Here is a 24,967-nt window from a genome sequence, read left to right on the forward strand (position 1 = left end):
AAAGTCACCGCTGTCGTTAAACGTTTAGGGTTGGTCATGCAATTTGTTTTCCCTTTATTTTGACCACAAGAACAGCATCTGGCCTGCCTGTTTCTCACTCCCAGATACAAAACAAACAAAAAAAGGACGAGGCCCAAAGTGCCACCAATGTCGGCTTGTCGGAAGTGCAGCTGCTGCCGCCGCAGACGCGGCAGGTCGTCTTTTCTTACCTGATCAGCACTTCGTCGGGGATCTCCAGCAGCTCTCCGTCGACGTTCCAAGGGAAGCCGGCGGCCGATTGGATGACGGGCGCGGCCTTGGCCTCGGCCTCGTCCTCCGAGCAGCCGGTCGGCCCACGGGGGCGGAGCCTCACCGCTGTCACGGCGTGCGTCTCCACGAAGGACAAGTCCAACTGGACACACAAGCAAACCCGTGGCTGCGTGCGTGTGTGTGCACGAATGTATACGCGCGCACGCGTGTGACAAAGTGGCATCCGAGACGAGACAAAGATGTCCACGCTCAAGGCCAGCCCTTCGGCTGATTTTCAAAGCAAAAAAACCTCTTACAGGTTCTTCAAGTCAAAGAAGGGCAAGGTGATGAGCCTCATCAGCTCAAACGTGCACTTTCTGAACGGCGGCTCTTCCCACCTGTGATTACTTAGAGAGCCAACAGGGGGCAGCAGAGACCAGTACACAACAAACTCCACACACAAGCGCCACTTTGCTGCGTCTCCTCCGGTAACATTGAACTGAACGATTGTTTTCGGGCCACTTTCATTTAATGGGGAAAACCTTTTAATACAGTTTTGCTTACATTTGTGACTTAAAAAAAAACCCAACACATTCACACTTGTACAAATGTTTTAAATACATCTGTCACCTCCTCCTGCTCAAATTCACGACTTGGACCGAAAAGACAAGCTGGCGGGCTATCTGACGCATTCTCGACTTTGGAATAGCCAAACACAATCAAGTTGGACTTTCCGTGTTTTCCTACGGCAACGCTCATCACCTTAACGGCGATGTTAAGTGCGATTTTCAACGGTGGATTTGACCTGCCGTATATTTTGTGATCTATTTCAATGCACTTTGATCCGTTCATGACAGTTTCAAGAGCATGTCGAAGAACTTTTTAGGGCCACCGTGACGTATTTAAAACCACTTGAATCAAAGATGAGACTTTATTTAAAGACCACTTGAGCAATCCCAAATCAAAATACATTTTTCTTTGTTTTACTCTGCCGTCTGCAGCCGAGATGATGAGAATCAGTTGTCAATTGCCTGACCTGAATAAATAAAGCTTACATCTAGAATATAAGACATTTGAAGACCACTTTGATCACATTTAAGACATTTCTAATCCGAGCCCTAAGTCAAATTCAAGCTTTTTGGAGGCCATTTTGTTATATTTAAGAACATTTGGATTATATCCCGAGACTTTTTAATGACACTCTGTATAAAGTGATCTGGATCAAATACAAGACTTACTTATTTTTATGGTAAATGGAATACCTGACATATTGATCGCGATGTGAATTACCCATGAAGCATTTTTTCTGTCTTCTTTTGATGGGGCAACATGTGATTGGTTGACACAGATACCGAGCATCATCTGCAAACATCAAGCCATCAGCAGGGGGCCCACGAAGGAGCCTCGGGGAACGCCGCACGGCCGCCGAGACACGATTTACACGGCCGGCGGGTGTTGAGCACCGTGACGGTCGGCCGCCGTCAGAAGGTGTTGAGATTCAAAATAAGACCCCAAGCGGAAATAGGACGTTTTTTTTTTTTTCTTCCCCCAATCAGTCCAGTCGTATTTGGTTAACCTGGTTACGTCCACGTTGTTGTTGACCCGCCAGGAAGCAGGAAGTGGGTCAGTGAGTAAACAGTGCGGCCAGGCGGTATATTTAGCCCGCGTCTTTGGAAAGTGGGTTAGTGCGCAGAAGCGGGCTAATCTGCTCCCTGACGGCCTGGTTAGCAGAAGCTTGAAAGAAGAAGCGCAAGCAGGTCAACAAGTCACGCTCACCTGGCCACTGGGGGCGCCGTACCTCTTCAGGTGTTTGACAAACTCCGACCTGGACGTGGCCCCCACCGCAATCAAGGCCGCGCTCCCGTTGGCCAGTCTAGAGCCACAACAGGAAGTGGGAGATCATGGTCAGCCAACGCAAAAGAAAAGAAGACCTTCTGTTACCAACGCGGCGCCTGCGCCTGTTACTGCGACTGTGATGGTTATCCCACCACATTGACATTTTCAACTACAAATGTCAACTGTGCCAGTGCCTTGAAGTCATTCACTCCGAGCACCCTGAGTGATCTTTGAAGAATGTGTCCTGTCACAAATTGAGCACGGACTTAGACCAAAAGTAAGCGTAAACCGGAAAAAATAAAAACCTTGTTTGTAGCTTTTTCCGATCTTGGGTATTCAGCAGCGCACCATAGGTTACCGTCACCCCAAATACCAGTTTCTGGCCCGAAAGGAGCTTTTGGCTAAGGTTTTTTGCTGAACTTAGTGGACTCGCGTGTCGGCAATTCTCTCAAATCCTAATCGAGGCGACAAGAAAGCCGAGCTTCAGCCCTTCTCGTTGACCTCCACTCAGAAGCCGTGCTGATGTCCGAGGCGACGGCGCCATCTTCGGGGATCTCGTCCTCTCGTTACTGTATATGAATTTCCCACACCTCAACTTTGTACCTGTAACTTTAATCGTAACAGCTGCATTTCTCAAGGCCTCACTAAGTGTACCTGTGACTGTCTCCACAGCTGTCTTTCGATGTGACTGTACCTGTGCCTAGACGTATGACTTGTAAAGGGCTCTTCAACCAGACTTGTACCTGGTCTTGCGTCCTGACTAGCAGCTGCTAGCATAGCTCTTCACCTTGCCATTTGAAATGGTCTCCTATTCTAGTGTGTACCTGAGACTGAGTGTATCTTTGCAGGTACATATTGCAGGTAGAAGCCATACCTGTTCCTAGAACTGTGCCGGTCTTTTATACATTTTGGAGTGCTATTGGAACTTGGAGCTAGCACACGTACACCTTGTAGCTGTACCTGAACACGGCAGCAGGTTGTGAATGAACCTTGCACCTGTTCCTGTGAGCATGCGTGCGTGCGTGCGTGCGATTCCTACTTGGTGTTGGGCGCCAGCCCTCGGGGCGCATGAGGACTCAGGCAAGGGATGGCCATTACGCTGATGCTCAGGAACAGGCCCTCCGAGCTGCTCCAAGACTCCGCCCCCTCTGCACGCGTACATACACACACACACACACACACAAAGAGCTCGCCTTGCTTTGTGTACGTCTTGTTTGTATTTTGCGAGGCCACTTTGATCAAACGTAACTTTTAGAGATCAACTTGATCCAGTTTAAGACTCATCAATTGTAGACATGACATTTTTTCAAGCGGAGGTGCGGTCAAGAAGTTGAGATGTCGTACGTGGCCCGACTAGTGTCAAGAGTCAAGCTACGTTGGTGGAATGAGAAGGAAGCCGATGACTCCGCCCCTTTTCATCAACGTCAGGGCGCTACCTTTTTGTACCGTGGCGCCCCCCGCTGTCACCACTCCGCCGTTTTCGGGGTTTGGTCACGTGACGTCGGCAACGCGAACCCGAGGGCACGTTGACGTCAGCCGACAGCGGATCGGCGCCCCCCAGTGGACGAAAAGCTCTTCCTTGTCTGTCTAATAACCGTCGGGAGAGAACTAGTCACGTTTCGACTAGTGGGGCACTTGGATTGCAAACCAAAGGTTGGACTGGAGCCATTTTTTACTTTGTTGACGGCCGTTCGGATTCATTGGAGGCCCTGGAGGTCCTTTCAATAAAACCTAAGATTTCTTCAAGCCACTTTGATCGATTTAAGACCACATGGATTTAGGGTAAATTTCACAAGAAACGTTTTTGGAAATATTCAGAGACTTAAACACCACTTGGACGGACGGCATTTAAGAGTTTTTCAAAACGACATTTAAGGCATTTCAAAGACACTTTTTAAGGGCACTTACATCTACTTCAACAATTTTCTTGCAATGTCAGACAGTTGGACTTTCTAACGCCAATTTAAGACCACTTCAAAGATATCTTAGGAACCCTTAGATCGCATTGAAGAGTTTTTAAGACCACTTTGATCAAATATAAGAATTTTGGATCAAACGCATATTCGTCATGTTCTTGTTGCTCACCTGAGTCGCTATCTTGATCATCATCCCGGTCCCTGACAAAGACATACAACACTTTAGATACAGTGTGTGTGCGCGTGCGTGCGCGCGCGTGCGTGCATCTCACCGGTCGTTTGCGTGGCTTGTGAGAAAAGATAGCTGACAATGGTCGGGTCTGCATGAATGGTACACAAACACATCCCACTTGAAGCCTGCCATTGGGGGCGCTCTCTGCAATTTGGTACGGCCTGTGCGTTTGTGTGTGACCTTAAGCGGGCCAGGGTCTTGACCAGCGCGTACTGGTGTCGCCGCGACGGCGGCATCCAGCGCTTCTTCTCGGCCCGAGCCAGGCTGCGCCCCCCGAAGCCGAACATGGCGCAGAAGCCGAAGCGCAGCGGCTGACCAGGCGACCGGAGGCTGCACATGTCCACGTGTTGCACGTGACCTGGGAGCGCAACGCGGACAATCAGAGACGGACAACTGGGGCTGGCTGCGCAATTCAGCAAAATTCAATTACGATTATTACACTCCATGGTTACAAAATTGGCATAATTGTAAAAAAAAAAAAAAAATGATTAATACGCATTTATATTTGTTTACACAAGGAAATCATATTTGAACTTATACATTTACACCTTTTTTATTTGATAGCTAATTTGATGAATTTTGTTTGGTCCAAAAGGAATTTACATAGTGTTTCAACAAAATGTATTTGTCCTTATATTTTTTAATGTCCTTATATTTTTTAAACATCTTATTGTTTTGTACCAAATAATAAATGATCGTTTGAATCATCACGATTTCAATTATTAGCAAAATAATCGTGATTGACATCTTTTTCATCATGGAGCGGCATCGAGTTGTGAGACTCACTTATTAAAATGTGACTTTTGTTTCGATTCAAAGGAAGCAATGAACAGTTCCACAGCACTTTTCCATGCGATGGAAACGCAGCACAAATGCGCAACCATTTGCCATAGCAGTTCACTTTTTTTTTTTTTTACTAGTTTGATTCAAATATTGTAAATAATAACTTCTAAAATCAACAATTTTAGATACACATTCATCATGTTCAATTGATTTGATTAGTTTAATCAGTTACAATGAAGTTAGTTCTAAATGACAAACTTCAAACTTGGGAATGAACAATCATTTTCAAATGAACAAACTATTTGACATGCACACTTCCACTTTTGTTTTTTTGTCTTCCTCATCTACAACCGCAGCGGGCCATCTGCCTGTCTTCCAAATCGAACGGGTCCCCGGAGCCCAAAGGTTTGCCAGCCGACTCCAATCGCGAATAATAAATAATAATAATAATAATCTAGAACCGCAGTCACCATGGCAACAGCTTCAGGTATGTACACACCTGTGGTCATCATCACTTCCTGTTGGCCATTGTGTACTAATCAGTATCACGACAGCCATCTGTCGCATGTCGCCGCTCAAACACCTCACCCGCTTCCGATTGGCCGTCGGAGAGGCGGGGGCGGGCCCAGAGCGGTGATTTGAGCCGAAAGTGATCCTGCTATGAGACATCTGGCTCCTTCGGCTCCCCCAACCACCACCCACCTGTGGTCCGCTTTACCCTGACTGCAGCCAATCACGTCACAGACTCATCGCGACAGCAAACTTATTGTCTCCTCCCCCATAGGGAACGGTCAACCAATAGAACAGCATGAGACCAAACAATCCAAGCAGTTCAACAAACGGAGACAGAAGAACGACCTCGTTCCAACCGACAAACTGGAAGCGGTAGGATCAACAGAAGCAGTCCGCTAATGACCTGGCTACAACCAAAACAAACAATGACTTAGGTGCAATAGAGCTGCTACAACTCACAACCTCGGCCCAATGGTGTCCGTAGTAGCGGTAGCACTATCGGCCCGGAATCAATACAATGAGTAGGACTCACAGAACAATGACTCGGTACCGAGACAAAAGTAGACCCAATAGCCACACTGACTTCGACCCATCAGGACCTGTGGAACTAATGACCTCAACCCAATTCAACCGATGACTTTGGCCCAAGCCAACCCAAGACTTGGAACCAAACAACCTGGGACCAATGAAAGCAACAATGTAGTACCAAAAGGAGCACGTTTTTCAAAGCAACAGATGCTATGAAATCAGGACAACTAACAACCGCGGACCAATAGAATCAGGAGGGGAACAAGTTGAACTTACTACCGAGTATCAAAAGAATCAATGACACGACACCCACAGAACACTGAGAAACAACAACTTGGACCCAATCGTACCAACAGACTGCTAGCCATCACAACCAAAAGAGCAAACAGAAGCGGTAGAACAAGTACAACCAAAGGGACTAACAGAACTAAAAGAACGAGTCCAACGTACCGAGGATGATGTGCATGGCAGCGGTGACTGGATCTCTCGTGCCATGAACAGAACAGGAAACCACGTCTGTAGAACCTGCCAAGGCAACAAGGAAAAACAATCGTGTCGACAGAGAGAGTAAACATTACTAGTATGAGGGATCCAGATTGGGGCTTGCGGGCGGGGGGGGGTTGATGGGCGCCCCTGACCTGCCGGGATGATCCCCAGAGGAAGCGACGCCCTGACGGGAACATCGGGAGAGTCGGCGTCCAGTTGGGCACGCAGAACCACAGCGTGACAAACTTCTGCCACCGAACCGTCGCCGCCCACACACACCACCCTGAGGCTCGCACGCAAACGCACACCCACACACCCCCATACACACACACACACACACACACACACACAATTGACATATTGGTGAAAATACGAGCAGTCTTCTGGACGACAATTTTGCTCTGGCTTGTAAGCTCAGCTCAACTCACTTCACAACAAGCAGCAGTTTGAAAGACAGAATTGTTGAAAATGTTTCCAAACAAATCAACTACAAGTTGTTTATTACCATTCCCAGCTGAAGATAACGCGAAAAAACGAAACATAAAACAAATAATAGCGCCTTGTGTATTCAAAACACGCATACATCTTTGCCTTAAGGAATGTCCCTGCTAGCTTCATGCTAACATGAATGGAAAATGCCATTCACATGCTAACATTCGGCCGGCATGGTCCATTTTTCCACTAACGTGCTCAAGTTTTGTTTTGTTTTTTTAATCAGCAAAATGATATTTGCTTGCATTTTCATTATCGATACCGCTTCTCCTCACAAGGAATGCTGGCGCCTATCCCAGCTGTCTTCGGGCGGCAGTAGGCGGGGGACACCCTGAATCGGTTGCCAGCCAATCGCACTCACAATCACACCTCGGGGCAATTTAGAGAGTCCAATCAACCTACCATGCATGTTTTTGGAATGTGGGAGGAAACCGGAGGACCTAGAGAAAACCCACGCAGGCACGGGGAGAACATGCAAACTCCACACAGGGAGGCCGGGGCCGCCGCGATCGAACCCACCACCTCTGAACTGTGAGGCGGACGTGCTAACCAGTCGACCGCCATGCATTTTCAATGATTTCCATTTGTTTTGGAGAACTAGAACTTTGAAAAACTAGCGACTTTACCACTGTAAATGAGCAATATGGTCGCTAACCCCCCGCGATCACCGTTCGCGACACTGGGTGGCAACAAAACGTGTATTACATTGCTTGCCTCCACGCTATGACGTGGACCGAAAAAAGCCAAGCTAAGCTCCAAAAGGGGGCGGGCCAATTTTGGAGAAGTCTCATCTGAAGAAAGCCCTGAAATCACGACGGATTGTTTCGGGGGCTGACATCATTTTTCCCTGTTTTCGCAGCGGCGATGTTCAGCCCACTCAAGTGTCCCTTTAGCACTGAGAGTGGCCATTTTCCAAGTCTTTCAGCAACAGACACTTACACACAAACAAGTGCGCAACACATGCAAACACACAATAGGCATATCTTCTTGATCCTCTGCGAAACGCAACCAATGGAATTGATTGCCATTCCCAAATCAATGACAATCAATTTGACTTCCTCCTTCCAGACGGCGCAAGTGTTTGGCTCACTCGGGACATTTGTGCTTGCCCTACTTGACAAAGCCTAACTGTTGGCACGTTAGCCTTGGAGCCGGGCCGTCACTTGCCCCTCCCGTTTACGGCATTTCCTGCATCGCGTTTGCTGCTCCTCATTGGTCATCGCAGGTATCCGCCAAAGCCTCTCACACGCGCACGCGCACGCTAATCAGCTATCTGAGCAATACAAAGCTAAGCTTCCGTCGGCACAATAAGCCTCGGAAAGCAGATTAGGCACACGCACAAGCGTTTGCCGACTCCATGTTTCGCCACTGCTTGCCGCGCTCTTTTTTCTTCTCTTCTTTTGACGCCCAAAATGTGATGGGGTCGACGTCCCAAATTGAAATCGTTGAACCCATTATAACCGCGTTTCTACCACTAGAGCCGGAAGCGCCGTTGCGTCTTTGTACCCTTAAAGCCGGGAGAGCGTATACGTCATTTTCTATTTATGATTTACTTCTCGGCCTCTTAACCAATGAAATGCACCAGAATAGACGGGTGACGGTGTCGCGAGTCGTCGGAGGAGGAGGATATCCGGAATTTTTTCGAGCAGTAATGGCGGACGCCGTCGATCGCGGAGGCTCTGAAATGAATAACGGCAGTGACATAGACAACGCGATTGTGGACTTTGAACCAGTAGAACCAGTCGAACGTGATATATGGTAAAGATATATGTTTGTAGATAATGACAATATCGACGTCTTTGTAACAGAAAAGAGGATGGTAATAATTACCACTCGATTTTTATTTTTCAACGTAGTGCTTCTCTTGCACTGACACTTTATTTTTACCTCTTCAATTGAAAGAGTAAAGCTGAATAAACTCGAGTTTGTGTGAAAGCCACACGTCTAAGCTCTCAAATTCTTTTGGAATTATGTTTCTGTCTGCTACAGGGGCTGAGATACTGAATATGTTGAATTTCCGGGAAAACTTCAGGTTCTCAAGGGTAATTCCAAAGACGACCGACGGTTTTGGGGAGCTGTTGAGCCAGGCGCTTTAGGCCTTCATGGGTTCATGTGCATTGATGAGGAGGAGGTGTTGACATCAGAGAAAGTCAAGAGGAACACCTTGAGACAGAGATGGGTATGAGTCTCAAAGGCCAAGTCCAAGTCTTTGGGTTCCAAGTCCAAGTCAAGTCTCAAGTCCCTGGTCACGAGTCCCTGTCAAATGTTGTGATGACAAACAGCAGCCTGACGCTGCAAATTTGCCATGCTGCATTTTGTTGTCTACTCCACGTCATGAGCACTGGACGTTGCTCGGGTGCACGGAAAGGTAGGCAGAGGGAGAGAGAGAGAGAGGGGGGACAACTTGCCAGCCGGCTCCCGAGCCGCACCCACGCACACGGGCATTTGGAGTAAGAAGAGAAAATGAAAGCAAGCCGCACCGGTGAGACTGGTAATGTTCACGAGTTTCAAAAGAAGAGTCCCGGTCAAGTCTCCAGTCGTCTTTAGTGTGGAAGTTGCAAGTCTCCCAAAATAGCAACTTAAGTCTCTCATGAGTCTGAGGTGCGAGTCCCCATCCCTGCCTTGAGATGTACAAGATCAGAAAGAAGGCAAGAAAGAAACAACTGACCCATCAAAGTCATCCAGCTTGAGCTCCTTCATCACTGACAGGGCGTGTCCCTTCCGCTCCGTCACTGCACGCACACACGCACGCAAGGACAGACAGACAGACAGGCAGGCAGGCAGGCAGGCCGGCCGGCAGACAGGCAGGCAGGCCGACAGGCAGGCAGGCAGGCAGGCAGGCAGGCAGGCAGGCAGGCAGGCAGGCAGGCAGGTAGGTCACACGGCGGAGATGTGACGGAGACAGATGGAGATGCATAGAAAGTGAGCACAGCGTTCCCTCAAAAAATGTGACAACAGATACGACGCCATCTGTTGAAAGGGAGGAGGAGGAGGAGGAGGAGGAAGGATGGAGGAGCAGGAGGGCGAGAGGAAGTCAAGGAGAAGAGCGGCAAAAGACGCAGGAAAACAATGTTAGGGCTGGATGGAAGGATACGAAGAAGAAAAGAAAAAGAAGAAAAAAAAAAGAAAAAAGAAAAAGAATACATTTTATTTGTAATGGCACTTTATATTTCCCCCAAAAATCTCAGTTCTGCAGAGTTTCAAAACTAAGTTCAAAAGATTAAAAGGTTACAGCAGACAATTGGTTAAAATGAAGTATGGATAATATATAATAGGTTTCAAAACAGACCAGTATTTTTAGATGATAGATAGATACAGAGATGGATGGATGGATAGATGATAGGTTGGCTGGCAGACAGACAGACAGACAGACAAAAAGAAGGGATGAAGCGATGCCAGAAAGCAGGCAGAGGAGGAAAAGAGCAAAAGATGGGGAGAGGAGAGGAGGTGGAGGAAAGGACGGCAGGAGATGAGGAAAGGAAAGACCGGATGGCAACAGATGGACTGACTCGGTGCTCCGCCTCCTGTATCGGGTTTCCTAGCAACCAGAGCCTGCCATTAACTCTGACCTATGGACCCACACACACATCTGTGCACGCACTGACCGGTGATGTCGGTGTGGACGTCGGCCATCTTGAAGAGGGGCGCCACGTGCTCTCTGTAGATGTGAACCGCCTCCTTCTTGTGACTGCCGGGGTTGATGAACACCTTCACGCGCCTGGGACGCCCGCTCAGTCCTGCGCACGCACGCACGCACACACAGGTTTGGTGGAAACGCAAAAAATATTCCCTCCAAATAGGTGACAATATCTTTGACTCAATTGTAAGTTTGGTGGTGTTATAGGTTGTCGAGACTTGGGGAATACCTTATGATGACTATTATGCTAGCTTTTCAACACGTGTCCTCAGCTCAGGATTATAAAGGTTAGACTGCGTGTGTGCGTGTGCCCTGGTGGCTCATCATGAGGCAGATTTAGAGGCCGCATTACGGATCCCAGTAGAATAGCGCTGATCAATACACAAACACACACACACTCTCAGCTCCATTATCCATCACGTTGTTATAATCCCCCAAAAGGCCATGACCCCACCCTCTTAATGACCTTTCACACACACACACACACACAAAATAGAGGTTGCACAATTTCAGAATTTCTAACCCTCTCTCTCTATCTATCTATCTATCTATCTATCTATATATATATATATATATACATATAAGATAAGAATGCCTTTATTGATCCCACAGTGGGGAAATATATATATGCAGTATATATACAATATATATATACACAGTATATATATATATTGTGTACATATATATATATATATATACAGTATATACGCACACACACATACATATATATATATACAGTATATACACACACATACACATATATATATATACAGTATATACACACACATACATATATATATATACAGTATATACACACACACATATATATATATATATATATATATATATATATATATATATATATATATATATACAGTATATACACACACACATATATATATATATATATATATATATATATATATATATACAGTATATACACACACACACACACACACACAATGAAATCTTTTTTATTGTGTTGTGTTTTTCACTTGGTCTGTATAGCGCTTTGATTAACGCACTTTATAAATAAATGCATTGTTATTATTCTTATTCTATAGCCTATTTTTATTCTTCTAAACTTGGTTTCAAAATCCCATCTGCTCCCCTGCTGACTTGCATAGTTTGAATGAATGAGATGGCAGATGGACAAGCGATCATTTGCATCAAACATCACATCCAATGAATACGAAAGGCATCCACTCCTTGGATCTAGGTGCGCTTTAAAATGTGTCTTTGTAATACGATATTCTGTCATCTTGCCACTGATTGTATAGAAGCGGCAAGTTGCCAGGCAAACATGACCAGGGTCCACTTTCCCTTCTTCGCGTCTGCTTTGCCCGTTGAGCTTTTCCTTTCCACCCGCTCTCTTCTGCGTTGTCCCTTGCCTCAACCAATCAACTCCTTTCGGCCGGCCACTCAAGTCTTGTCCAGGACTGCCTCCTCCATTTTCTAATAACAGTCGTTTCCTGCCCTCTTTAGGTTTGGGTGGGCGAAGAATAAGACAAACAAAATGTGGCAAAAGTGCGACAACTTTCCTGATATGCTCAACTTTAGTTGCCAACTTTGGATCAAATTGTTGGTGGAAACACATCAACAACAGTGGCCATTTTGGAGACTTGGCTTTGCTGATGAAGATGACAAGACAGTGAAAGATGCACGCGAACACACACAAAACACACGCACAAACACATCGGGATCAGGTTTCCAGCACGCGGCGTGGCGGGCGGCCAGTTGCTATGGCGACGTCGCGTTGCCATGGTAAACAATCCTGGGCTGCGGGCTCAGAGAGCCGCCCGTCGTGTAAACAACTTTGATTTCGCTCACTCTCACACACACAAGTCAAGATAGCCGAGAGAGCAGCCATGACCTCGGAGGGAAACTTGAGTTTGTTTTTGGAAGCAATTGTTGCCAAATAATCTGTTCCTGGGTCAAACTGTCACTATCATAAAATCTTTATGAACCCAAGCAGGACTTTAGACGACCTAGCAATTAGACATTTATGTGGTTCCACCATGATGACGCCATCGTTTTTTTGTCTGTGTTTTTTCAACGTTTTTTTTCACAGTAGCAATACAGTAATCTGTGTGTGTGTGTGTGTGTGTGTGTGTGTGTGTGTCAGCTGTCTGTCCATCATAGCTGCTTAGCCACATGAATGGCGGAAGGTCGTGCGTCAGCTCGAGTGGTCACGGCGCGCGTCAAGGCACGACGGCCATTGTGGCGACCGTCAAGGTAAACCCACGTTACGCTTAAGGCGCTTTAAGCCAATTTTGGGGCCTCAAAAGGTTTTTTGGGGGGCGGCGTTGTGTCCCGCCGATGGCGGCGCGGGGCAGCTGCAGGACGAGGCCTCTGAATGGCGGTCGGCGGGACAAAAGAAAGGCCCGACCGCTTTCCATGCAGAGGTCGGCAGCGGCGACGTGGCCTGAATGGATGTGACGCAACGCAAGCGCTCGCATTCTTCTCCTTGACGCGATGGCTGAAGCTAGAGTTAGCTTAGCTTGCAAACACACTTCTTTGGTCCAAGTTCCATCTTCAAATGTCATTTCTAATTATTTTTTTGGGCTGAATTGATTTGTCCTGGGCAATTTGTAGGCGTTTGAACATCTTTTCTTGAGAGAATTCCAGTGAGACGTCAGCCACTTCACTTGTCCTGAAGCTACTGAGCCACATGTCCACGCGGGTGTGGATGCAGACGCCATTTTAGCTCATCTCCCGCTCAGACATGATTCAGCATGCTGACGGTGTGTGTGTGAGGTATACGTGCGTTGAGTGGGGTTAGCAGATTAGCTGGTCTGTGTCACGATGTCATTGCGACTCACCGGACGGCTGAACTGATATTGCATCGCTCACCTCAGCTCAAGACTACTTAAACTTGTAGCATACTAATGACGTGCACTATCAGCTACTATACAAAAGTCTTGCCAATAACCAAGTACCTGTACTTCTCCCTGTGCTTTTCGAGTAAACTCCAGATGGGAGTGGCATTAAACAACTTGAAGCCTTTTAAACTGCCGCTTAATCGTTTGAGTCCCATGCGAGTCTCGTATCAGGAAAAAAGAAAAGAAAAGAAATCCAAAAATCGGCTCATTGGTATCTCAAGGCACTCACGACTATCCAAAGTCAATATTGCGCATTACCTGCAAGGACGTCCCTCAGGGTGTTGTACCAGGCGCGCGTGTGTTCCGAGGACGCGTTGTGGAGGTGCAGCGTGTCCTCCTCCAATCTGCGGCCCCTTCGCTTGCAGTGGAACAAAGCCACGCCCAGCACGGGGCCAGCGGAGCGCTGCCCCGCCGCCCGCCGCCGCTTCACCTTCACCGCCAGGACGTCGCGTAGCATCAGCACACCGGGCGACGACGTGCACGCCTCGCCTGCGCATGCAGCAACACTGTCAACGGCGGCTATTGTGGCTAAATGCTAACCACAAACATCAATCACACTGCTAACGTGGCCAAATGCTAACAGCACTGGAGAGATGAAACCAAACACTGCATGAGGTGTTAGGAGGGAAGGGACGAAGGCACACCTGCATGGAAACCAAACCCGTCATTATGTCGAATTTTGTGGTCCATGCTGCAGGTCCATTTGGAATGTTTTGGGCCATAAGTAACATGCATCCGATTTGTTTCATTTCAATGTGAACAGGCCAAATCCCCTCTTTTTTTTCAAATCCAAGCCGAGCCTCTTTCATACGAGGATATACAGTACTGTGAATTGAATATGAACCTGATGTGACCGACCAGAGTGTGGACGCTCAGGTTGCGCTCATCCGACCTATACGTCGTCAAAAGCGTCACAACGAAAATCGTTGACTGAAAGGAATTTATTGCTTTGTTTCGCTTTGCCCAATGTGAACGCCAAACTCATCATGTGATAACTGATCGCAGTGAAGTGTGACATTGATCATGCTACAATGTGAGACTGAACTGTTTTTGTTTTCTGGTGTGGCAGCAATTCACTTCTGGACTGATGGAACATAGTTAGTACATGCACATCTTTTTTAGTGATATGGATGAGACGTGTGCAGTATATTCACATCCTTTATGTGTACGCTATATGAATCCATGTATCAAATCTACAAATATGTAATGTAGTCACGCGGTGCCCAGTCAAGTGAGATTAAAACGATCCCACTGAGACGCACAGATTGTACGACAACATGAATGAGATCTGAAGTGACAGAACGCACACACAAACATACGCGCGCGCGCCTGTAGCATGTCACTGTGTCCAGATGGACGAGAATCTCCCATCTTGTCCTCGCTGAGCCAACACACACACGCGTGCACACACTTTCTCAAAATCTTAGGAAGACTGTGACACAGCACACAATAATGTGTAAAGTAATAATGTGTTCACTTGATCACATTTTGACAGGGCGTTTTTTGTATTGATGCTGTACTTATTAATGAGGTAGCCAATGAGTATGTGTGTAAATGTAGAGTTCCCACTGTACGTTGATGATGTCATCAATCATGTTGAAACGTGACATAGCCGCTAGGTAATGACACCAAATGGGAACAATGCTAAAAGTGTACTAATAAATCACATCAGTCATTTTGCTAAATGCTGACTACGGTGCCAATAGCTGAAGCCACTGAGGGGCGAACATTTTCCGACTCTTTACGAAGGTAACAAAAACGCCCGTTCGCGTCAGGGGTCGTCAGGATTGGTTCAAGGGTGTAAATGCGCACCAAACGGTGGTCTGACGTTCACCTGGACTTTTGGACGCAAGGATGTTCAAAGTTGCCTTGCGACAAGAAGAAGAAAAAAATAAAATAAAAAATAAAAAATCACTCAAACGGTTGGCAAACTGCTGCCGAACGTTTTGCAAACATTGGCGACATCGAACGAAGCCTTGGCGTGAACGCAACATTCGCTGCCTTGGAAAACACACGCAATTGTTCGCCGCTCAGTGGGATAGGGACTCGCGATAAAAACTAAACTATCCCCATCAGGGTACAGTGCTAGATTAGCTAAATGCTAGCTACACTCATCAATCGAACTGATAACTTTGGCTGCCAACTACGTTTCCACTCGCTTCGATACAGTTCAAGATAACAACACCCAATGGCACGGTGCTATGCAAGCTCAAAGCTAACTACACTCATTAATCACACAACTAAAGGTGTGAAATGCTAGCTACGGTCTCGCAAGGTGAGCGACTATACTCCTCAATTACGCTCATCAATCACCCCGCCAACTTCAGTACATTTGAACCACTACAAAAGGAAAACATTAAATTCTAGAAGCTCCCTGCAGGTAAACAACATGTCGCACATCCTCCAGCAGATTGACAGGAAGAACTTCTCATAAACAACAGCTGATCCATTTCTGTACACAAACACACACACACACACACACACACACACACCCCGAGCATGCTGACTGTGTGTGCGTGAGTGAGTGAGTGAGTGAGTGAGTGCATGAGTGCGTGCGAGTGTCTGTGAGTGTGTTAATCTGCTCACACAGAGAGAACCTAATAACCCCCCACGGGCCTAACCAACTGCTCACTACTACTGCCAACACACACACACACACACACACACACACGCGCGCGCACACACTTAATGACATTAGCCTTGGATGGAATATAGCAAAACAGTTGTCCAACTCAAACAAACACACGCATACATACACAAAATATGTACTTACTCATTTAGTTGTTTCAGAACAGCAACATTATACTCCGCACGCCACAGTCTCTATTTTGTCACACTTTGCCCTCAATCTCCACATTGATCAAATTATGACAGTCACTCTCCTCCAATCGCATAAGTCGCGTCACTCACATCGCTCGACGTTAACTACACTCATAGGGTTACTTCGCTCACTTTGCTAAATGCACTCATCAGTCAGACTCAGTGCTAACCCTGACAAATGCGAACTACATGTATCCACTTCTAAGCTAACTTTGCTGCTATATGCTAACTACAGTAACACTGTCTTAGCTAAAAGCTAAATACATGCATTGGTCCCACTACTATCTCAGCTAAAATACTTCCATACTACTGACTTGGCACAGCCTGACATTAAGCTAATTGCACTCACCGATCACACTGCTAACTTTGCTGAATGCTAACTACACGGCACCTCTAGCTTAGTTTTTGACACGGTTGCAGGGGTTCTGGCATTGTCTCATTCTGACGATACATTCAATGTGGCCTTCATTTGCGTGTGTGTGTAGTGGTCTCAGTTACAGCAGCATCTGCCACCACATTCGGTGCAGATGTCGGCGTGGCGCGTGACCTGTGGGGCTCTCGGGCAGGATGGGGGTCCAGGTGAGTCGGGTGCTGGTCAGGATGACGTCGTGGCTGTTCTTGCCCACTTTGAAGATCCCGCGCAGCAATACACACTTGCTGACACACACATTCCAAAAAATGTTACATTTCAACTTTGTTGAACCTTTTCAATTTTGTTTTCTCAATAAGACTTTTTACCGAGAAAAAAGTATGACATTATTCTTTTGGTATTCAATTATTTTGTCTCTTTGATAAACCTTTTTCCCAATTTTTTGATGGATGTCACAGACCAAACCAGGAACTGAATCGTAATAAATTTATGTTTGTGCATTTTCTGCACCCTAGATTTGAAAGAATGCCCTGATTTTAAATAAAATAATGGTAATCATTGTTTTGTTTTTTTTTAAACCTGATTCATTTATCGATCGACGGGTTATTCAAATCACCATTAGTTGAAGCCCAACTTCAGACTGCTTGTAGCCTGTCCAAAATGAATGCCACCATTCCCTAAAAGTCTCTGACATCATCACATGTAATTAAAACTTGAAAAGTTCATTTGAACCCTAACCCTTAAGTAAAGTCCCAAAAGCGAGTCACAGTGGGTCAATGTTCATCTTATATTTCATTTTAGCAGTTTAATGTTTGCAGGGTAGCGCCTAAGTATTTTGAAGCTGAAGGTGACCTCGCTCGCTTCGTTTCAAAGTACCGTAAACATTTTCGAGGAAACAAAATGGAGTTTAGAGACGTGCGTTTGGCGGTCAGTGACGTCACCAGCCTTCGACCCCGTCATTCTATCACTCACTTGCGCTCCACTTCCGGCTTGTGCTCCTCCTCAGATTTCTCCTTTTTCTTCTTTTTTTTCTTCTTCTTGCTCCCACTGAGCTTCTCCTCGTCCTCGTCCTTCTTCCGCTCTTTCTTCTCTGTGTCCTCCTCCCGCGTCGACATTTATATCGACAATTTAACAAGCAAACAAAACCACCCAACCTCAAAACAAACTCGACGTGCGCTTGCGTCCCGCTTCACGCCCGAGCTAAGCTGATCCAGGCACTTCCGGTGTCTGGTCGTCATGGCGACGACGCGGATCACACGCACGTGGAAGGAAGGAGCGAGCACGCTGCTGTTCGCGGGAGCGCGCACGGCCCGCCAGACGGACACGCACTCTTTCCATTTCTGACCTCCGAATGAACTTTTAATCAAATCTGGAAATGTTATGAAACATTATTACCATTATTCTACTCTTTTATAAAACGTTATTGCTATTATTATTACATTTCCTATGCAGTATACTAGTTGTGTGTTTTTAGCCCACGTACAGCGCATTGTACGTAGCAGGGGTTGATTTAAAGTGCTAATCAAAGAAATAAAGTTGCGTTGAGGTAATTTAAGTGTTTCATCAACAAAACTTGTCATGTTGTGTTGTTGAGCTTGTGAAAGATTTCAAAACTTCATATCGGCCCCACTGCTAATTTAGCTAAATGTTAAGAACACTCATCGGCATCACGAACGTTTATAACAACCTGGACTGCTAATGCCGTGTAACTCGCCGTTGCGAGGAGCGAAGCCACCGGCGGCCATAAGTACATTGCCACTCACTAAGCTCACTTCACTTGAATACATTTTTCTGTGGGCGTTTTCACGTTTTGTTCTGTCTCTATGGCGAAAACGACACAATGTGTGGCGTACGGTTGGACCAGCAAGTGCGGGAGAAGCTCTAAAGTCGAAATGCTCGGAATTTCATCGATAAGAATGAATGAAATGATATGTTTTCTCTTGTAATGTATATCCAGAGCTGGGCACATTTTACTAAAAAATGAGCGCCCCGTTATTTGTCATCCGTCTGCGGCGTGGGTACCCTTCCGTCGTCCGTCATCGCCTTTTTTTCCGGGGGAAAAAAAAATAGCACCCGCCTATAGGCCGGTCCGCCTCGAATTTGAAACGGCCGTCTGTCGCCGACTAAAGGCCTCTGCTCACCAATCCGACGTCGGCCGTCGTGGCCTACTGTCGCGTCGGCCTGGAAGTCGGCGCGTAGGAGCGGAGAATGACAGAAGAACACACTGCAAAAGCCGACGGAGACTGCAACTACTCCGGAGCTTTTGCGCATGCCTCCCCCTCCATGCCATCGGAGTTCATATATTTACCAAACAATTACAAACGGTTTCCGTATGAAAATACACTCAAGTATGAAATAAATCCTGCCTGGTATAACCAGCCGTGTCTCAATAGCGTCCCATAGCTTGCCTTGCATCAATGGACGGGTGTAGCCTTTCACGGCGATGTCGAATAACGGCCGTCTTTTTTGAAAGTTGATTTAGTTCTTGAAGGAGGAAACGCTTCAATTTTCACCGTTTGTCATGTCATTGGTCACTTCCCGTTGTGGTCCAGTGCCCCGATTCGCTAGCTAACAGCCAATCACAGTGATCATTTGCCCCGACAACCCGACCCGATTCGACATGTCGAATCGGCCGAACGGCTCCGCCCCACACCCCCACCCCCCCGGCCCAGACCCCTCCACAACGGCGCCGACCTTACGACGTTGCGCGACACACCGAACCGACGGCTTGTAGCGACTTTCCGACGGCCGAGGTCGGATTGGTGTGTCGAGGCCTTAAACTTTCACTCGCACCCCCACGCTAACTACACTCATCACTTCCAAACACAAACTAGTAATACCCTAACTTCAAACACCAATTTGAACTAAAGCGTTGCCAAATTCTACGGCGCCACTGGCGTAGCTAAAAGCGAAATACACACATTGGTCACACTGCTAGCTTGGCTCAAAGCTAACTGGTAACTTGATGGATGGCGGTGTGTGTTTGTGAGACAGATGGGCCCAGATGTTCATTCTGCAGGCAATATTTTAATTTATGAAAATGATCCTGTTTATGCATGAGATACCACACACACACACACACACACACACACCCTCACCCAATGTGCACACTCACCCACGTTATGTACTCTATAAAACTACTTTATTCTATAAAGTCTTGAATCAAAGTCACATTTTGGGGCAAATATGCACAAATGTTTTGTTTTTTTTCTTTTTCATGTCTTTTAGTGTCTAATATATTGAGTGTATGTTTTAAAGAAGACACATTAGGCATTTTTTTCGCACTCAAAGTGAAAATTTGATCGAGCCTAAAGATGATCGATGAATTGAAGAAAATAACAGACGGATTGACTGATAATCAAAACATTCCTTAGTTGAAATACAACACATGAAAAAGTCCCCTTTTCATAATGTCCCCTTTAATAGAAGAAGTCTTTACAAATATGTAGAAAGTGAGGACGTGACACGCTAGGAGGACACATTAGAAAAAGCAACAAGACGGACGCTCGAAAATAGATTGGTGTGTGTGTGTGTGTGTGTGTGTGTGTGTGTGTGTGCGTGTGTGGGTGTGCACGTGCTTGCGGGGGCGTGTGGTGTGTGCACGGGCTTGTGTGTGTGTGTGTGCGCGCGCGTGCGTGCGTGCGTGCGTGGGGGCGTGTGTGTGTGTGTTTTGGGGTTTTGGGATTCAAATTGCATAGTTTGGCTTATTGCTGCCGGACCGGAGGTGGCGATGGACGACCTGGTCCCGGGCGGCGCTCACGACTCGTGAAAGATGGCGTTGAGCTGCGCGTTCATCAGCCGCTCGTGATGCGAGTGTCCGTCAAAGCCCAGCAGGTTGTCCACCTGCGGGTAGACGCCCCCAACGCCCCCGCCGCCGCAGTGCACGCCGAAGGAGTAGCTTTTGTCGTAGTCCGCCGCCTCGTGTTTGAAGGACGAGAAGTTCCCGTTGACGCTGAGGGGCGGGCTGAGGGGCGGGTCAAAGGGGGGGCTGTCCGTCACCAGGACGCCCTCAAAGTAGGCTTCCGGGGCGCCGTAGGCCGGGCCCTTCAGCTGGTGGAAGATGTGCGAGGGGTCCATGGTGCCATAGGGCGGGCTGGGCAGGCCCGGCGTCAGGCCGGGACTCTGGTAGGAGAAGTGGCCGGCGTAGGGGGCGGCGCCCGGCGGGGGCAGGTGGGCCGGGAGCTCGGGCGACTGCTCGGGTAGGAAGGTGCGAGGGTTCAGCTGCAGGCAGCCCGCCACCAGGTTGGTGGTCGGCTGCGACAGACCTGAACGGGACCAAAAAAAAAAAAAAAAATCCCCCACTCAGCAAGAACTCGTATTTTTCAGCTACAATTTTTTTACGAAGCTTGGAACAGATATTTACTCGAGTAAAATCTTGGGAAAAAAAAGAAAAGTTTATTTTGATTCAAAGACTAATTCTTCTAATCGCTTTCTTTGATCCTCGAATACGATTGTTTTCCTGAAAAATACAAGCGTTGAAGGCACAACTATGATGGTATTCGAACTGGGCTTTGCAAAGTGTGCAAATTATTTTGGATCTCTCCAATGAGCGGCCGAGCACCTTTTCAGTAAGTCAAACTAGGTAAAAGACTGACTCGGTGACTCTCCTTCAAGTTTGTCTGCGTGGCGAGCAGAGGTCAGCCGCCAGAGGAAGTACATAAAACGGAGTTCGGTTCAGTTACGTTTTTTGAAATGTATTGTGCCATTCAATCTCCACAGTTAATGCTTTAGCTTGACAGCCCTAGTATGCCGTCTGAGTGTCGCGTGCACGTACCTTTACAGAGTGCCTGCACAAAGGTGATAAGGTCGGGAGCTTTCCCGGAGCGCAGGATCTCGCTGAGGGTCCAGATGTAGTTCTTGGCCAGGCGCAGGGTCTCAATCTTGGACAGTTTTTGGGTCTTGGAGTAGCAGGGTACCACCTTGCGCAGACTCTCCAGGGCGTCGTTCAGTCCGTGCATGCGGTTGCGCTCGCGAGCGTTTGCCTTCATACGCCGAACTTTGAACCTGCTGGGCAAAAAGTGCCTGAGCCACTTTCGTTCACAGCGTTTGCACTTGTCGAGACTTTGAAAGTTTGGAAGAAAAAAACTCAAGAGAGCACATTTCCAAATAAGGCTGTACGTAGCGTCATAAAATGTGGAAAAACTCAAACACGTTGAAAGACTTTCCCGATACGTGTGAATGTAGCATCTCCCTGCTAGGCCGGTTGCTAATTTCTCGTTCGTTTGTGTTTGTCTCGTTTGGTTTGCGATGAGATGCAGACACGATGCCCTTGTGGCGGCATTACCGCAATAGCCAAGTCGCCCGTGTCTTCGTGTGCTCATTTGTTTGGAGAACTGTAGTCACGTTGCTAGCTAACATCATCATCTCTTCAGCTAACGCGCTGGTTTTCTGATCTGATTTTGTTATCACTGCAGTTTGCCAAAAAGAAAAGAGCACCAATGGCCAAAAGAATTGAAAGAGCAGTCGATGTAGTTGACTTTGATCTTTATTTCTGTTGCAAAGGAGGTGAACGGAAGCGACACGATCAAATTCGTTCGACGGAATACGGAACACTCCAAAAGGAGACGGGAATCCCGTCTCCTTTTGGAGTAATTGACTAACTGACAGTAGGTGTGACATGGCTCGTGTGGTAGAGCTGAAGATTGTTGGCACGTTCCTCAACCCTTGTGTGACTTTTTTTTTGAATAAGCGAATACAATGCAAGTCAAATTGACTCCAAAAGTCTCCTTGTAAAATTGACTTTGAATTTCTGAGTGAAAATACTTGAATTGTTTTTTTTTCCCCAGCCGATAACTCTCCAAATGTTTTTCGGTGTAAAATTGAATATTCTTCTCTTGCAAGTGTCGGTTTGACTCTTTTTAGATCGGGTGGGCTTTTTAGAGTCAAATGAACTCGAGGAAATTGACTGTGTACAAGTGGCAATAAAAAGTGTGTCAGCACTAATTGTGTTGTTTTGTTTATTGCCATTTTTTTTGCCAATTGTTGACTTAATACTTAAGTACAAAGTACTTCAAAACAATCTGTTCTGCCTGCAATTCATATTTTGAATGTTGTAAGTGTCAAGTGTTTTTTTTGTGTGCTGACCTCTGCATGCGCGCTTTGGTCATCTTCTTCTTCTTAGGTCCTCGTCTTTTGGGCTTGCCGTCGACGTCGCCGTCGCCGCCGTCGCCGTCGTCGCCGTCGCCGTCGCCGTCGTCGCCGTCGCCGTCGCCGTCGCCGTCGCAGTCGTCGTCGTCCTCGTCTTGGTCCAGGAGGCGGCGCTCGTCGTCGTCTTCCTCCTCGCCCCCGGTCGCCGTTGCGGCCCCCGTTGCCGGGCTGCAGGCCTCCTCCTGCTGGAGCTCCGACTCGCCCAAATTCTGCTCCGACCTCGTCATGACGCTGACGAGGATGAAGACGAAGATGACGACGCTGGGTTTCATTTGCATTTCCAGTCAACGTGTCAACAAGAATTACAATCTTCATTTATAGGCAACAAATAATGATTTTTATTACACGAATAAGAGTAAAAAAGGATCAACAACATTTGAATAAAACGCCAATAATTATGAGCGCGAGTTTAAGTTTGTATCCTGATTTTGTTCAAAACTTGCGGGCAGGATGATTTCATGTCCGAAAGTGAATTTGAATTATTTTGCATCTGTCAAATTCAACATTGAATATTTCAATGTTTTTCAAGTTGAGATTTGAAAAAAACACACAGACAAAAAATCTTAATTGAGAGACAAAAAAAATCAGAAACTCAACATACATAAAGTTCAAATGTTGTTGTTAATAATGCTCTTTGTTTCATTATGGTGAAATGTTTTGAAAACAACCTTTTGATTCAAAAACAACAAGTTCTTTTCTCGCAAGTGTTTTTGTTTGTAGTCAAATGTTCTAATGAAGAGAATTTGGAGTTTTAACAAAACATTATAGCCTGACTTTTAGGAAAATAATCACGCCATTTTTCATTAAATGGCAAAAAAAAAAAAGACATTCATTGTTATTCAAGCGCCTTCTCGTAATAGTTCAGAATAATTATTTTCTTATACAAACTTCTTTGCAAATGAAAAATGAAAATATTCATCGTTGTACAATAAGTAGCTCAAGCGCATCATCGCAATGCTTTTTTTTTGTACTGCAATCGAAATATATCCAAGTGGGAAGCATTGGGAGGAATCGTGCTCAAGTGAAATGAAGTTTGCATCTGGGTGTTGTCCAAAGAGTGCCGTGACTTGTTGTTTAGGTCAAATTAGGATTTTAAAATGATTAAGCAACCGCAAAACTGAACTTGGACATTTCACAAACGCGCGTATAATCACGCCCCTTCTTAGTTTTAACTTTGAGGCGGCTCAAAATCAAGGGAACCAACATTAAAAAGGGGATCATACATAAAAACGAAAATGAATGCTAAAGCCATTTTGCAATGTTTTCCGATGTCAATGTTGGACTATTTGCAAAAACATGAAGAGGCTGTTATCACCAACGGGAAATGAGATGATTCCCTTCATTGCTTCACATCATTTCTGTCATTTCTATTTGCTTTCAAAGCCACGAAAACATATCAACACAACTTGAAGTCTGAAAATCTGCAAAAAGTGGACATATTGTTGAAAAGGTCAAAACTGCAGTCAAACTTCAAAATGAGAAGGCAAAAAAAAGGTTCATCTGCATAATTCGAACAAAACCGATCCGATTTGCATGGTACTGAAACAAAAAAAATCCCAAAGTGAACTGTTTGGATCTATTCCATTTCAAGAGACATATTCGAGAAATTATATTGAATAGCGATCAGAGTTTGACTCTGAGCTTTCTTTGTCGCCTTCGTGCGCGTTCCATTCACTCCAGTGGAATCATCAATCAATCGATGATTGTTGTTGTTATCGCACCAATGATGAGAAGAAGAAATAGAACCATCAGAAATGCTCCTACCTGTTGTTATTGTTGCTTTGCCGCCTTTCAGACGTCGCGCATCCCGCGTGCGTGCGTGCGTGCGCGTGTCAGCCGCTCGGAGGTTTGTGTCGTGCGCGCGGAGGAGTCGCACTTTTATAGCAGGCGTGCTCGTGCTCGTGCTCGTGCTCGTGCTGGTGCAGTTGGAGCGCGCGTGCGTGTCAATTGGCATACCCGGACCACGCCCTCTCGCCATATGGTGCCTACGTCATCCAAACGGCCCCGGGGGTCACGTGACCCCCGCGTGCGGAAAAGTCCATCTGCCGCCTGACGCTCGCGCCCGCCCGCGGCGCATGCGCGTGAACGTGCAACGCC

The 24,967-nt window shown here is 46.6% G+C and overlaps 2 protein-coding genes across 4 annotated transcripts in view; both read right to left on the reverse strand.

The window, feature by feature from the left end:
• The window catches only part of cerkl (CERK like autophagy regulator), a 43,708-nt gene extending 24,518 nt beyond the window's left edge, over positions 1–19,190 (reverse strand). For both annotated transcript variants that reach the window (XR_015089535.1, XM_086051491.1), the window contains exons 1-13: positions 17,696–19,190; positions 16,901–17,010; positions 13,792–14,022; positions 10,620–10,751; positions 9,683–9,746; positions 6,675–6,805; positions 6,487–6,561; positions 4,393–4,570; positions 4,253–4,300; positions 4,150–4,181; positions 3,104–3,212; positions 2,005–2,101; positions 210–391 (exon numbers count right to left, since the gene is read on the reverse strand). Coding sequence is in view for 1 of the 2 variants with exons in the window: in XM_086051491.1 (XP_085907617.1) it covers positions 210–391; positions 2,005–2,101; positions 3,104–3,212; positions 4,150–4,181; positions 4,253–4,300; positions 4,393–4,570; positions 6,487–6,561; positions 6,675–6,805; positions 9,683–9,746; positions 10,620–10,751; positions 13,792–14,022; positions 16,901–17,010; positions 17,696–17,838 (1,532 nt within the window). In the remaining variant the exon portion in view is untranslated. The remainder of the gene's footprint in view (positions 1–209; positions 392–2,004; positions 2,102–3,103; positions 3,213–4,149; positions 4,182–4,252; positions 4,301–4,392; positions 4,571–6,486; positions 6,562–6,674; positions 6,806–9,682; positions 9,747–10,619; positions 10,752–13,791; positions 14,023–16,900; positions 17,011–17,695) is intronic.
• A 935-nt stretch (positions 19,191–20,125) lies between these two features.
• Positions 20,126–24,797, reverse strand: neurod1 (neuronal differentiation 1). Of its 2 annotated transcripts, none has more exons than XM_086051848.1 (4): positions 24,635–24,797; positions 22,808–23,101; positions 21,498–21,727; positions 20,126–20,988 (listed from the first exon to the last, which is right to left on the reverse strand). In XM_086051848.1, exons 2-4 carry the CDS (start codon positions 23,095–23,097, stop codon positions 20,480–20,482), a joined length of 1,029 nt encoding a protein of 342 aa, XP_085907974.1. In that variant the 5' UTR covers positions 23,098–23,101; positions 24,635–24,797; the 3' UTR covers positions 20,126–20,479. The 2 variants fall into 2 exon arrangements, with proteins under 2 accessions (XP_085907974.1, XP_085907975.1); XM_086051849.1 differs by having other exon boundaries at positions 22,808–23,131; positions 24,635–24,762.
• Between the last annotated feature and the right edge of the window lie 170 nt (positions 24,798–24,967).

The sequence above is a fragment of the Filicampus tigris genome, chromosome 14, assembly GCF_054856515.1.
Source record: "Filicampus tigris isolate MCC_2025a chromosome 14, RoL_Ftig_1.0, whole genome shotgun sequence".
Lineage (NCBI taxonomy): Eukaryota > Metazoa > Chordata > Actinopteri > Syngnathiformes > Syngnathidae > Filicampus > Filicampus tigris.